The sequence below is a fragment of the Capricornis sumatraensis genome, chromosome 11 (assembly GCF_032405125.1).
Source record: "Capricornis sumatraensis isolate serow.1 chromosome 11, serow.2, whole genome shotgun sequence".
NCBI classification, from domain to species: domain Eukaryota; kingdom Metazoa; phylum Chordata; class Mammalia; order Artiodactyla; family Bovidae; genus Capricornis; species Capricornis sumatraensis.
Window position 1 is genome coordinate 54062476 of NC_091079.1, and position 14821 is coordinate 54077296.

The following is a 14821-nucleotide window of genomic DNA, read 5'->3' on the forward strand; positions in this document are numbered from 1 at the left end:
CCCTGGGGCAGAGGGACAACGGCTCCTTCTCTGTTATGGCACACTTGTTTCCTATCACTTCACACTTTCTCCTACCTCTCATGTGTAAATTAAAGAAGCTCCCCAAATACTACTGCAGGAAGGGAGAGGAGAAGGACCTGAGGCAAGTAAAATCCACAAGCTGGAGATCCTCTGAAAAGGTTGATAGAAATCTCAAAATTAGCAAGTCCTCAGTTCAGAGCTCCCCTGAGCCTCCTCTGGTTCATTCAGAATCATTCAGCTGGACAATCAGCTCAAAAGCCTAAAAGCAAGTTCTAATTCTCCTCTTTCCCACATATCCTTTTATCTTAAGTCCAGCCAGCTCTCCCTCAAATATAAGCTAATGGTGACAACTTCCTTTCTCTCATCTGCCAACTATTCCAATTACCAACGTTGGGTGTGACCAGAGGAAAGGACAGCCAGGATACCTCCCCTTCCCTCTACTCCTCTCCCCTAATAGGATCCTGGCACAATATATTCTGCCTTGGTGGCTCCTCCAGGAGGCAGGTGAGCTAACATGTTCTTCCAACATCATCTTCTGAACTAGGAAACACCGGTCTCCCTGTTTCTCCTTACCTTCTCCTCACTCTTCTCCTAAAGAAAATGTTCCACATGACAAACAGTGACCTCTTAAAAACACTAATTAGATCATCATGTCACAACCCCCACTTGCCTTCAGCTCCAAGCCCTGTTATCTTCCTATTTCACTTCGATTAACCCAAACTTATTCCCTCACTTCCCTAAGAGCTCTGCTCCAACGCCCTCTCCTCAGAGGAAGCCTCCCTCTAGAAGAGAGCCCTACCCCCACTCTTCACTATAGACTTTGACCTGCTTTTGTTTTCTTCAGAGTACTTTTCACTGCCTATTTATTTACACTGCTACTTATCTACTGATCATCTGTCTCTCCCACAAGAATGAAAGCTCCATGAAAACAGTGACCTGCTTACTTTTTTACCACTATGTTGGCCCACAGCCTAGCACACTGCCTAGCACATAGTAGGTGCTCAACACATAACTGTTGAATGAATAAATCAGATCCCCAAAGGTAGATCTTTCTGTGAACAATTACAAAGAAATCATATTTTGTCACACAAGATGTTTTTTTCTCCTCCAGAAATTTCCAGTTTTCAAATACACCAGACATCAACTTTATATGATCAATATCATCAACTGGCATGATGAAAACAAATGAATAACAAATTTGGGCTTTGCGGAAGTGGAAGCAGCAGGTAAAGATATTTTGCAATCCCTCAAAATAAAGCTTAAAATAAAGATATTTTGTGATTATTTTCAATTGCAGTTGTTCTCAACATTTAAATCATTAAAGTATTGTTTTTCATTGGTCATTTTTATGACTGTATTTTTAAAACATAATAAACACTTAAATCATCGAAGTATTGCTTTTCATTCATCATTCTCATCATTGTATTTTAAAAACATAATAAACAACCTTGCATTTTTCAATTCAGCCACACGCACTGGAAAATCAACCTCTCCCCTTCTCAGTCTCCCCACACCCTGGAAAAAAGTGAGCCTCGCTGCCTCCTTAGAGATTTAAGATGCTAGAGCTCACTGAAGGACACAGGTGGAAATAGCTATTACCAATGTCAGGATGACTCTACTTCTACTTTTGATATCCATCTCCTTAAGATACCCTGAATATTTGAGACGTGAATTTTGAAGCTATCATGGAGAAGGAAGGAGGCATAGTGACCACAGAGATAAAGACCATCTTGGAGTTAATGCCTGGATATTCCTTTCTCCAGCCTCCTCTTCCCTTAGAAACCCTAAGTCCTATTCATAGTCACTCCAGCAAGCCATGGTTTTTGCTTCTTCAATTATGAAAGAGAGGGAGGGAGAGAGTAGAGAAAGGAGGATAGGAGGAGGAAGAGGAAGACAGAAGGGAAGAGAAAACTAAAAGACAATAGAAAATGAAGGTCCATCCCCATGTTGTTCTGTATCTGCTATGCTTTGACCCAATTACCCAGCTCACGTGATCCTTTCCTCTGTGTCCAACAATCAATCTATGGCAAACAAGATCCTCCATAGCTTCAGTCTCTTCACCAAACAATCTCTCCACCTTCCACTAAGCCCTTCAAGGCCCTAACTTTTTTTGCATATCTTTTCCCAGTAGAGAAAAGAGATCCTTTTTTGCGTATCCTTCTCCCAGATTCCAGAATCATAAAGACCTAAAAATACATCCTCCTTGTTTCTCCCAAACCATCGTTTTTCTGCTGTCCCAGGAAATCCTCCCTTCTCTGAAGTTCATGACAACTCTTTAACACTTACATGAATGACCCATCACCTAAGAACTGCCTGGAGTTTATCGAAAATGAGTATTTGACTGTGTCCTGACATATCCCAACATTATCTTGGGTCATGCATCCAGTGCTTTGTCATTCAGGCTTGGCCTCAACTCTGGTCGTCTACTCTGGTCAACCATCAAGCTCAAGACCACATCATGGACTTCCTTCTCCATTCCAGTCTTAAACCACAATAGCACCAACTGATTCATTTGTTTATTTACAAACACGTACTGATCACTGCCCATAGACTCCAATCCATGATGGCCACTGGGACGGTAAGTGTGAACAAGACAAAAGAATCTCTACTCTCACAGGGCCATGGTTTAGCAGAGGAAGTGAAGTGAGTGAAAGTTGATCAGTTGTGTCCAACTCTTTGCGACCCCATGGGCTGTATAATTCATGGAATTCTCCAGCCCAGAATACTGGAGTGGGTAGCCATTCCCTTCTCCAGGAGACCTTCCCAACCAACCCAGGGACTGAACCCAGCTCTCCCACATTGCAGGCAGCTTCTTTGCCATCTGAACCACCAGGGAAGCCTGGTAGAGGAAAGAGGATGCAAAATACTTTTTAAAGGGATGATAAAGGCTGAGGAAGGGAAGTACAAAGAACCAACTCGAGAAGCATGAGGTGGGGACCTGAGTTTTGAGATGAAAGAAGAAACATCCTCTTTCCACAGAATTTTCATTCCTTATTCCCATCTTATCTGTTCTCCAAGCCATCAAGAGAGGCAGACCCCATGACATGTTATATTCCCTCAATCTATTATCCTCTTCCTTCACTCTTTTCTACCTATTCTAGGAAGGAAAACAGTTATTTGAAACTAGCCTTTCACTGATGCCCTCAGTTCTCATATTGAGTCACTTCAGAGAATAAAGTAGAAGCCATCATTCATTCATGTATTCAAAATTTATCTAGTAAATATCTGAGTTAGAACTGGACATGGAGTAACAGACTGGTTCCAAATAGGAAAAGGAGTATGTCAAAGCTGTATATTGTCACCCTGATTATTTAACTTATATGCAGAGTACATCATGAGAAATGCTGGGATGGATGAAGAAAAAGCTGGAATCAAGATTGCTGGGAGAAATATCAATAACCTCAGATATGCAGATGACACCACCCTTATGGCAGAAAGTGAAGAGGAACTAAAAAGCCTCTTGATGAAAGTGAAAGAGGAGAGTAAAAAAGTTGCCTTAAAGCTCAACATTCAGAAAACAAAGATCATGGCATCCGGTCCCATCACTTCATGGGAAATAGATGGGGAAACAGTAGAAACAGTGTCAGACTTTATGTTTTTGGCCTCCAAAATCACTGCAGATGGTGACTGCAGCCATGAAATTAAAAGACGCTTACTCCTTGGAAGAAAAGTTACGACCAACCTAGACAGCATATTAAAAAGCAGAGACATTACTTTGCCAACAAAGGTCCATCTAGTCAAGGCTATGGTTTTTCCAGTGGTCATGTGTGGATGTGAGAGTTGGACTGTGAAGAAAGCTGAGCGCTGAAGAATTGATGCTTTTGAAGTGTGGTGTTGGAGAAGACTCTTGAAAGTCCCTTGGACTGCAAGGAGATCCAACCAGTCCATTCTAAAGGAGATCAGCCCTGGGATGTTTTTGGAAGGAATGATGCTAAAGCTGAAACTCCAATACTCTGGCCACCTCATGCTCAGAGTTGACTCATTGGAAAAGACTCTGATGCTGGGAGGGATTGGGGGCAGGAGGAGAAGGGGACGAGAGAGAAAGAGATGGCTGGGTGGGATCACTGACTTGATGGATGTGAGTCTAAGTGAACTCCGGGAGTTGATGATGGACAGCGATTCACGGGGTCGCAAAGAGTCGGACACGACTGAGCGACTGAGCTGAACTGAACTGAAATATCTGAGTGCCTGTGTTGTTAAAGTGTTAGTCACTCAGTCATGTTGACTCTTTTGTGACCCCATGATCTGTAGACCACCAGGGAAATCCATGGGATTTTCCAGGCAAGAATATTGGAGTGGGTTGCCATTCCCTTTCCCAGGGCATCTTCCTGACCCAGGGATCAAATTCAGGTCTCCTTCACTGCAGGCAGATTCTCTATGTCTGACCACCAGGGGACCCCAATCTGACTACCTAACAAATGCCAGGTACTTTTTCAGGTGTCAGGGATACAAATCAATAAAAGAAGACTGAATCCCTGCCATCTCAAGCTTACATTCTGATGGGGTTGAGAGACCAACAATAAACCTAATACAAAACTGAATGCTATCGTTTGTCAACGGTTCTGTGTGTCATTTGGTGGACAGGAGATTCAGCATTTAGAGAAATCAGAAGTCTAGAGTGAGAGTTCTGTAACACCGAGTAGGGTGGTCAGAGTGGGTATCATCAAAAAGGTGGGATGAAGGTCAGGCAGGGATGGAGTCAGGCAGGTACCTAAGAGTTACCTGTCAGCGGACTGCCCTTGCAGAGACCCTGATTAAACGAAGAGCAGGAGGCAAGGGAGGCAGGCAATAGGATCTGCTGGGCTTGCAAGCTCATTTTAAGGATTCACCTTTCATTCAAAGATGAATGGGAGCTGCTGGAGGGTTTGAACAGAGGAATCAGGCAGGAATTCCCTCACTATCTTGCCTCCTCCTCTTCCTCTTCAAACTCATCTGCATTACTTCCCATTCAGGTTTCTGTGGAAAAGCTATTCTTTTCCTAGGCTGATTCACTCCTGTTTTGAATGTAAGCCACTGCTATCTCATCAGGATTGCCTCTACCTTTCACCCTTGCCTCTATAAAGTTCATATTCGCATCCCCGACCACTCTGACCTTCTAAATGTCATCATCAACACTTCAACCCTCTTTCTAATGAACCATCATCTCTTCTTTTACTACCTATGGACGTGAAAGACATTTTTCTTTTCCCTGTCTCCACTTTCTCATTCATTAAGTCATTCATTCATTCAATAAACTTTATGAGAACATACTACCTGCGAGGAACTATGCTGAAGACACAGAGGCTGTGCACATGGGCCAGTGGGCACAAGGGGCAATGAAGCTCGCTCGTCCACTTTGTCCACTAAAACTGCTAAATCCATCCATTCTTCTCATTTTTTAACTTTCCTATTTTGAAATAATTTGACAATTGCAGAAAAGTTGCAAGAAGAGTAGAAAAACTTCCCAGATACCTTTCACTCAAACTTCCTTCCCAAATGGTAACATTTTCTGAGATTAGCTTTTATTCTCTCTCTATATATATGTGCGTGTGTGTGTGCATGTGTGCACCTGTGTAGCTCACATTTTTTGGAGCTGTGGATATGATACCTCTTTACACGTAAATATTTAGTGCATATTTCTTAAAAACAAGAAATTTCTTCACCACAGGACTGTGATAAAAATCAGGAAAAACATTCGTGCAATGCAATACCATTATTCATAGATACTTTAGGATTCATAAATACTTTGGGATTATTCATAGATACTTTGAGAAAATGTGGTAATCATGTCTTTGCAGTATGTGATTGTTCACTTGTACTTTAAAATGATGCCTTTTAAAAAGTATGACTTTTACACATATGCTGTGCAAAAAAATCATGAAAAAGGCAGAATGAATAAAATTTCTTGTTCACCACCAACTCCCAGAACTTGCTCAAACTTGTGTCCATTGAGTTGGTGATGCCATCCTACCATCTCATCCTCTGTCGTGTCCTCCTCCTCCTGCCTTCAATCTTTCCCAGCATCAGGGTCTTTTCTAATGAGTCAGGGTCTATTCTAATGAGTCAGTTCTTTGCATCAGATGGCCAAAGTATTGGAGCTTCAGCATCAGTCCTTCCAGTGAATATTGCCAGCACCCTATTTCATGTCTTCACTATTTCTTGTCCAGATGAAAAAAAAAAAAAAAAAAAACCCTAACTGTTCTCTACCCTTCTGTTCCCCAGCCTTCCTTTCATTCTGCCCAAGTCATTCCATAAGGGAATATGATCACGCAATGCTCTTCCTCTGGGGCCACCCATGGCACTCAGGATAAAACACACACACCATATGGAACACACCTGCCTGTTTCGATTCTGGCCCCTGTCTCCCCATACAGCACCCCGCACCACCACTCACACCAGACACACCAAGAATGTTGGTCCATCAGTGGCTCCTCCAAGTTCCACGCCTCTTTGCCTTGGTCTCCTCCCATGGAATGTGCTATCCGTCCAGCTTCCTCATCCTCAATTCTATGTGTGCTTTATTGCTACTCATTCTTAAAGGCTAAGCATAGGTATCTCCCCTCCAGAAAACCTTCCCTGACCAGCCCACTCCAACTCGGTTTCTTCCTGGGTGCTCTCAGGGGTTCCCAGGCTTCCCTCTGGCATTATCGAGCTGAACGATGATGGCCTGGTGATTAGGTTGCCCTATTAAGCCACAAGCCAGGACTGTTCTCACACATCTTTGAATCCATAATAGCACTAAGCACACTGCTTGATATGAGTCAAATTCCAGTAAATGCTTTATGAAAGAACTATAGGTATAACATTTTATTTCCTATTGCCTCTAGCTGGTACCATTAGCATAAAATTTGTGCATCTGCAGTTTGTTTTATATCTACATATAACTCTTTTTAGTTGTGTTATATGTGAAATGATCCTGAGAGCTGGATGAACTCAATCACAAATTTACAAAAGTAGAGCTTCTCCAATGGAGAGCTTTTATAAACCCAGCAGACAACCTGAAGAGGGTTAAAATTTGAAGAATTACTTCTGATAAAAATGATTTTTTAATGGAAAGAGTCCAAGCTGGGTAATTTGACAAAGATAAACTCAAATCTTCACAGTGAATTTATTATCACAGTCGCTTTTTTTATCAGGAATTTCAATATAATGGAGGTGAAACACAGATATTTTGTTTGTTGGAGGCAGACTTTATTGATGTGAAAGAGATGAAAAACCAACTTAAGGATCTAAAGCTGCTTTACAAAGTCTAATCTCTAGTGGATGTGGCAGTTACTTAGGAGGATGACTTGACCAGTCAGTTTAGTGGGTATCAGAAGCCAGTATTTTGCTTGATTAGAAAAATCACACAGGAGCTTCCCTGGTGGTCCAATGGCAAAGATCCATGCTCCCAGGGCAGGCAGCCCAGCTTTGATCCCTGGCCAGGTTCCCTTGTGGCTCACCTGGTAAAGAATCCACCTGCAATGTGGGAGACCTGGGTTCGATCCCTGTGTTGGGAAGAGCCCCTGGAGAAGGGAAAGGCTACCCACTCCAGGATTCTGACCTAGAGAATTCCACGGACTGCATAGTCCACGGGGTCACAAAGAGTCAGACACGACTGAGCGACTTTCAGGAAACTAGAGTCCACGTGCTGCAACTAAGAGTTTGCATGCTTCAACTAAAGACCCCACATGCCACACAGCAAAGACCAAAGAGCCTGCGTGCCGCAACTGAGACCCGGCACAGGCAAATAAATGACTAGTTTCCAAAAGGAAAATCACACAGATGAGAGACAAAAGGAGTCATTTAACATAATAAGGATAATTTAGAGATGAGAACCACACCCATTTTGATTTTTCTCCAAATTTTTCAGCATCACAATAAATAAAAACATCAGAATTGCAAACATGTGACTCTGAGAAAAACTGTACAGTATTACATAGAGAATCTACACATACATTTGCGTCTACACACATATTTGTACATATATAAACCACGAAAAATAATGTTTCATATTAATGTGAAAATCTAATATTTATTCCTTACCTGAACCTGAGAAATTGTCTAAAGACCCGTCTGCTGTTGTTGAAACTATTTCACTGCTGCTCATTGGCTCTGTTTTAACTACAAAAATAAACAACATATGTCATGTATCCAATTAACAGTTATTTGTAAAGGCACAGTAGAGAAGATATAACATTCAAAAAAGTTTTAAGAAAATAATCTAAAAATCAACTCTTTCATATTAGTATATAAATCAGATTGATATTCCTAATCGGGTCTTTTTTAAAGAAATTCACCTTAAGTTTTTCTAAGGAACCTACTGTGACAAGTAACTTTTAAAAGAAACATTTTAAACTAAAAGTTGCTTTCTCAGTTATCCAGCATGGCTGAAAAACAGAGTGCTAACTTTAATGGATTATTATTACCACCCTGCCACACCAAACCACCAATTCATCAATGTCTAATGTACACTTAGTACCAAAGCCACACTAAATACAAATAAAGCGTAAATAAAATTTTCCATTTAAAAATAATAATGATAGCAGACAGTTTGTGGAAAATATAACCTTTGGTAAAGTCCCTTGGGTCTATAAACTAAAGACATTTATATTTATGCTATTGGTTCTCCAAAGCTAATCCCCTCTACTGTTACAGTGATGGGATTGTTACCAATAAGCCAGGTCACCTCTGGACCCTTTTTCTCCTAGTTTTATATTTTTTTTTAAATAAAAATGTAGAACCATTATTTTCCCTAGAAATTACTAGCAAAGTGCTATCACTGGAATCTGCCCAGCCCACTTTGTGAAAGTTATACATCCCTATTAACAGGCTTTCAAAAAGAGTGTAACAATATTTTAGAGGTTACCTAAAAATCAATAACATGTATCCCAAAATGAAGGCCACAACAAAAGAATATTTGGGGAGGCTTCTCTCACCATGTAAATACATTCTGGAAGGGGGAAAGATGATGGAGAAAATGCAGCTTTTCCTTCTCTTAACACCCAATCTCATATAAACATAAGGCAAAGGACAAATTCACCCTCTTGGGCCTTCAAATCTTTCACTCGGGCATAATGAGTAATTTAAAATACACATTATGAATAGTTGCAGCAGATAGTTACTTTCAAAAAATTAATTATTTAGACTGTCTCTAAACCAAGTTGAAAAATAAAATTATTTCAAAATATTAATTATTTAGACTCTCTCTGAACCAAGTTGAGTCTAAAGGAAATCACTTCAACTGAGTGTTCCAATGTAGAACAAACAATAGTGTGATTGAAGTTTGCACTTTTCCACTTCTTTTAGATTGAAGTCTTAGTTGATGTTGATAAATTCTGATATAAGCCTGTATTTCCCTTTTCTCTCCATGCCTCCATGAAACTTAACAGTATTGCTCTTCATACTCATTACACTGCCACAGATTCAAGAAGCCAGGGAAACCTGTGCTGGTGCAGTTTCCTGCTCACTTCCCCACATTCTTATCTTACTGCTTTAAAAAGAAAGAACTCATATAATGCCCTGTACATACAAAGCAATAGTTCTATTTCACTCTGTACTTGACAGATTACCACTGGGATCTGAACTTAGTATCAAATATCACATGACCAGAAAAAGACCAGAGCTATGCCCAAGAGGAATAGGTCCTAAAAGCACCTACTATGTGTGAGAGTCTTTACAGACATTCTAATTAATCCCTTTAAATAATCCTACATGTAGATCTCAGAAGACAACACACAAACTCTCCAGTTTCATGTGCAAAAACTCAAATCAGAGATATAAGGCAATTGCCCAAGTGGCTGAAATGGGATTTCATGTTAGCTATTTTTTATTACAAGGCTGAAAACACTGGCAGTTAAGTGGCTCATCCCAGTAATAAGAGCTACTTGACAACACAGCACAGCAATGGAGGCACTGCCATTTTCTGCAGACATAACGGGAAGCAAAACCCCTACAGTCCTTGTATTCCTGGAGTGTTAATGCTTCCAGGCCAGAGAACTCACTGGCAGATCTCAAGTGGAAGGTCCACACTCACCTGGCTGCCCGGGAAAGATGGTGAGGAAGAAATTTACAGTGTGAGATGTTAGCCCAGGCGACTCCTGAGTCTTTCCCAAATCTGAAGTCCTCGATTCTATAGATTGGACTGTAAAATTCAACTACCTTTGTACCCCTACGACCCACCCCAGCTACTCTCCATATTTGGCTTAATCAAGTAGTTTTCACTCTCAAGAGGCATATTGAATTGTCCTTGAGATGCCATTAAAAACATGCAAAAAGAATAGTAAGGAACAGAAGGGGATACTTAATCTTTTAGGCCTCAAACCCATTGCTTTTTGCCATTGTTCAAACATACTCATCTATAGGCTATAGAATAAAGATTCCCTTTTCCTGATGAATCCATTTTTTTTTAAAGGCTCACTGTTTAAGAGAAGAGCCAGTACATAAGGTAACTACCATAATATTCATGGTCTTATCAGGTACTGTGGGTCAAGCTGCCATCACCAGCCACCTGATGCTACAGACACTGGTGACTTACTGTGATAGAAAATAGTTTCTGAATGAAAACCAAATAAACAGAGACCTCTTCTGGCTTTGGGCATGCCAAGCATACACCCACAAGAAGATTTAAAAAGACAAGACAATAATCCTGTGGCCACCAAAGCTTTACATATCCTTACTAGTGCCATGACATTTATAAATATGTCATAAGCGACATAATAAAGCACCTTACCAAAGCTCTGAATTTAAAAACACAACATACTGGATTTTTAGTTTGATCATTCTAAGGTGCTGTTATGTCTGACAATAAGGATCCCCTCTACACTACCTATCTGAAAAGAAAAAAAATCTATTAATAACCTGTTTTCCTCTAAATAATGGTAGGATTCTTCTATCTTCACCACACTTTTTCCTTTGCTATATGATTCCATTCTGTCAGAAAACAGCAACTTTTATTCTCTTTTGCCCCCCACTCAAGAATGTCTTTTCTCTACCACTCTGAATACTCTAAATTTTCAGTCTCCTAATTGATATTTAACGACTCATCCTTTAAAACATACTCAAATTCTTCTTCCCCACTTTAATCTCCCTGATCCTTTCAACAGCTTCACCTAACCATAGCACTTTAGGTTTGAGCTATACTGGGCAACTTGCTATATCCTCCAGAGGTACCACACACTTCCATCTATCAGTGCCTTTGAGCTTTTGTTCTGAAGGCAAATAATTCAAATACCCACCATAAGACTTTGCGAAGTTATTCCAGCTCTTCAACACTGGTTATCTCATCTAAAAATTTAAGAAGTGGTATCTACAATGGCATTTACATACAAAATACACTCAACCATAAAAAAAAGAATAAAATCTTTCCATTTGTGATAGCATGAGTGGATCTTGAGAGTATTAATGAAACAAGTCAAAAGAGAAAGAAACATTGTATGATTTCAATTCTTTGTGGAATCTACAAAGCAAAACTCACAGATAAAGAGAACAGATGCTCACAGATACAAAGTGGTTGCCAAAGGGGGTTTAGAGGGTGGGTGAAATGGATGTAGGGGGTCAAGAGATACAAACTTCCAGCTGTAAGATAAACAAGCCATGGAGAGGATGACTATAGTCAATAATATTATACTGCATATTTGAAAGTTGCTAGGTTCCTGTCACAAGAAAAAAAAAATGTTATCTACATCCTAGGAATGCAGTAAGGATCCATAAAATGTATGTAAAGTACCTAGCATACAGAAGGAACTAAAGCTATATTTATCATCATCATTAGTAGCAGTATTATATAACTACTATACTGAATGCCTTCCTCCTAGGGAATAGTACAGGGGACAACAGGGAATAGAGTTAAAATATATACTAAATAAGTGAATGAATGAATAAAGGAAAGAATAAAGAGTTAAAAGCACCAGCTTTGGAATTATCAGTTGAAGTTCAATCTAAATTTGCTATTAACAGTATGAACCTGGAAAAGTGACTCAATGTCTGTGTGCCTCTGCTTCCTCATCAGTAACTGGAGACAATACACTCATGAGAATATTTTCAAAAGATAAATGCTTATAAATCATTGAACACTGAGCTAGGTCCAGATGCCATGCTTTTACAGTTACTCTGTCATTAGAGTGTCTTATTAAGATGATGATGGGGCAGAATCTGTCACAAACTTCACATTAAACTGAAGCTTACCCTTTGAAAAGTAAATGAGAAGAATCTGAAGCTAAGTGGCTTGTCTATGATCAGCCATGAAGCCATTGCCTCAGGACAGCCAAAATCAAATCAAGGTAATTTGGATGTAACAAGAAGGCAGGACTAAATCATGATTATATTAAGAAAACATACACCTCTGTCATTACAATCAGTGTATACTCTTTCTGAAGAAACGGACTAGAGGAAGAATTTTGACCACGGTAATTGGGATAGAAGATTCCAGGAGAAAATATGGTCATCTCTCTCCAGCACTATTCAGGGTGCATATACTATTATGTTAGAGCTTCCCAGGTGATGCTAGTGGTAAAGAACCCGGCTACCATGCAGGAAACATAAGAGACACAGGTTTGATCTCTGAGTCAGAAAGATCCCTTGGAAAAGGAAATGTCAACCCATTCCAGTATTCTTGCCGGGAAAATTCCCAGGACAGAGGAGCCTGGTGGGCTACAGTCCACGAGGTCACAAAGAGTAAGACACGACTGAAACGATGGAGCATGCACGATACTGTATATGGCCCACGAAAAAGAGAACTCTGTTTTGATTCACCATAAATTTAAGCGGAGATAGATCCATCAGATCACTCTCAAGATCAGCCAACTAACCCATCATACCATGATTCCATGCTCATCAAGCACCTTCATTACCGATGCAACATCCATATCTTCTTTGCAACAATACCCCACTATTTGGTTATTTGGTCTCAACAACTTCATCTCAAGGGACTATTTCCCTTCTGCCTCACCTAATTTTAAAAACAGGCAGCAGAACTATTTACAATAGCCAGGACATGGAAGCAACCTAAATGTCTATCGATAGATGAATGGATAAAGAAGATGTGGTATGTATATACAATGGAATATTCAGTTCAGTCGCTCAGTCGTGTCCCACTCTTTGAGACTCCATGAACCGCAGCATGCCAGGCCTCCCTGTCCATCACCAACTCCCAGAGTTTACTCAAACTCATGTCCATTGAGTTGGTGATGCCATCCAACCATCTCATCCTCTGTCGTCCCCTTCTCCTCCTGCCTTCAATCTTTCCCAGCATCAAGGTCCTTTCAAGTGAGTGAGTTCTTCACATCACGTGGCCAAAGTATTGGAGTTTCAGCTTCAGCATCAGTCCTTCCAATGAATATTCCAATGGAATATTACTCAGCCATATAAAAGAATGAACTAATGCCACTTGCAGCAACATTGATTGTCATATTGAGTGAAGTCAGTCAAGATAAAGACAAATATTGTATGATGCCAATTATATGTACAATCTTAAAAAATAGTACAAATGAACTTATTTATAAAACAGATACAGAGTCACAGATGTAGAAAAACTTATGGTTATTACAGGAGGTAAAGTGGAAGAAGGGATAAACTGAGAGACTGAGATAGATACACACACACTATGTATAAAGTAAATAATAAGGTTAATTAAGCCAATATAGGGACTTCCCAAGTGGTGCCAGTGGTAAAGAATCTACCTGCCAATGCAGGAGATGCAAGAGATGTGGGTTCAATCCCTGGGCCAAGAAGACCCCCTGGAGAAGGAAATGGCAAACCACCCCAGTATTCTTGCTTGGAAAATTTCAAGGACAGAGGAGCCTGGTGGGTTACAGTTCATGAGGTTGCAAAGAGTCGGACGTGACAGAGCACATATAAACACATCATCACATATGCATATGACTGTTAGGGTTATTGATGAAAAATTCTAGTTTGCTTCCCAGGTGGCACTAGTGGTAAAGAACCCACATGCCAATGCAGGAGGCGTAAGAGACACAGGTTCAATCCCTGGGTTGGGAAGATCCCCTGGAGAAGGGCATGGCAATCCAGTCCAGTATTCCTGCCTGGAGAATCCCATGGACAGAGGAGCCAGGCGGGCTATAGTCCATAGGGCCTCGAAGAGTTGGACACGACAGAAGCAACTTAGCAAGCACTCACAAACCAATATAAAATAGATAACTTATACTGTACAGAACAGGGAACTCTACTTAATACTCTTAAGGGCCTATATTGAAAAACAATCTACAAACACGTGGATAAAAAGTATCTATATAACTGATTCACCTTGCTGTACACCTGAAACTAACCCAACTTGTAAATTCACTATACTCTAATAAAATTTAATAAAAGAAAAACCAAAATCTAAATAAATAGGCAGGTCTCTCCTAATTAAAAAAAAATCTTTTCTCAACCACTATCTCTTTTCTCTCCCTTCTTTCATCACTAAGTTTTCTAAAAATCTGCCTTTGAACTTAGTATCTACTCTCTCTTTGCTGCTACTGTTGCTGCTAAGTTGCTTCAATCGTGTCCAACTCTGTGCGACCCCATAGACAGCAGCCCACCAGGCCTCCCCGTCCTTGGGATTCTCAAGGCAAGAACACTGGAATGGGTTGCTATTTCCTTCTCCATCTTTAGTCCTCTGAAATATCCCTTTATAGCTACTATTTTACTGAAAGGATTTTAATTGCCTAATTCAAACTCTTCTCCATCCTGATTTTCCTTAATTTTTCTGTAGAATGGGCCTTCCTCTGACATTTCTCTCCTCATTGATCAATACAACACAGCAATGTTTCCCTGTTCTCCTTGTGTTTTTTCCTCTGGACTGTTCTCCTCTGCTTACTCTATGGTTCAATCATTGTACTTC

The 14821-nt window shown here is 40.3% G+C and overlaps 1 protein-coding gene across 5 annotated transcripts in view; it reads right to left on the reverse strand.

The window, feature by feature from the left end:
* Positions 1 to 14821, reverse strand: part of EYA1 (EYA transcriptional coactivator and phosphatase 1) — a 178368-nt gene that overhangs the window by 147246 nt on the left and 16301 nt on the right. For all 5 annotated transcript variants that reach the window (XM_068984171.1, XM_068984170.1, XM_068984167.1 and 2 more), the window contains exon 2: positions 8026 to 8103. In XM_068984171.1, the coding sequence (XP_068840272.1) occupies positions 8026 to 8103 (78 nt within the window). The remainder of the gene's footprint in view (positions 1 to 8025; positions 8104 to 14821) is intronic.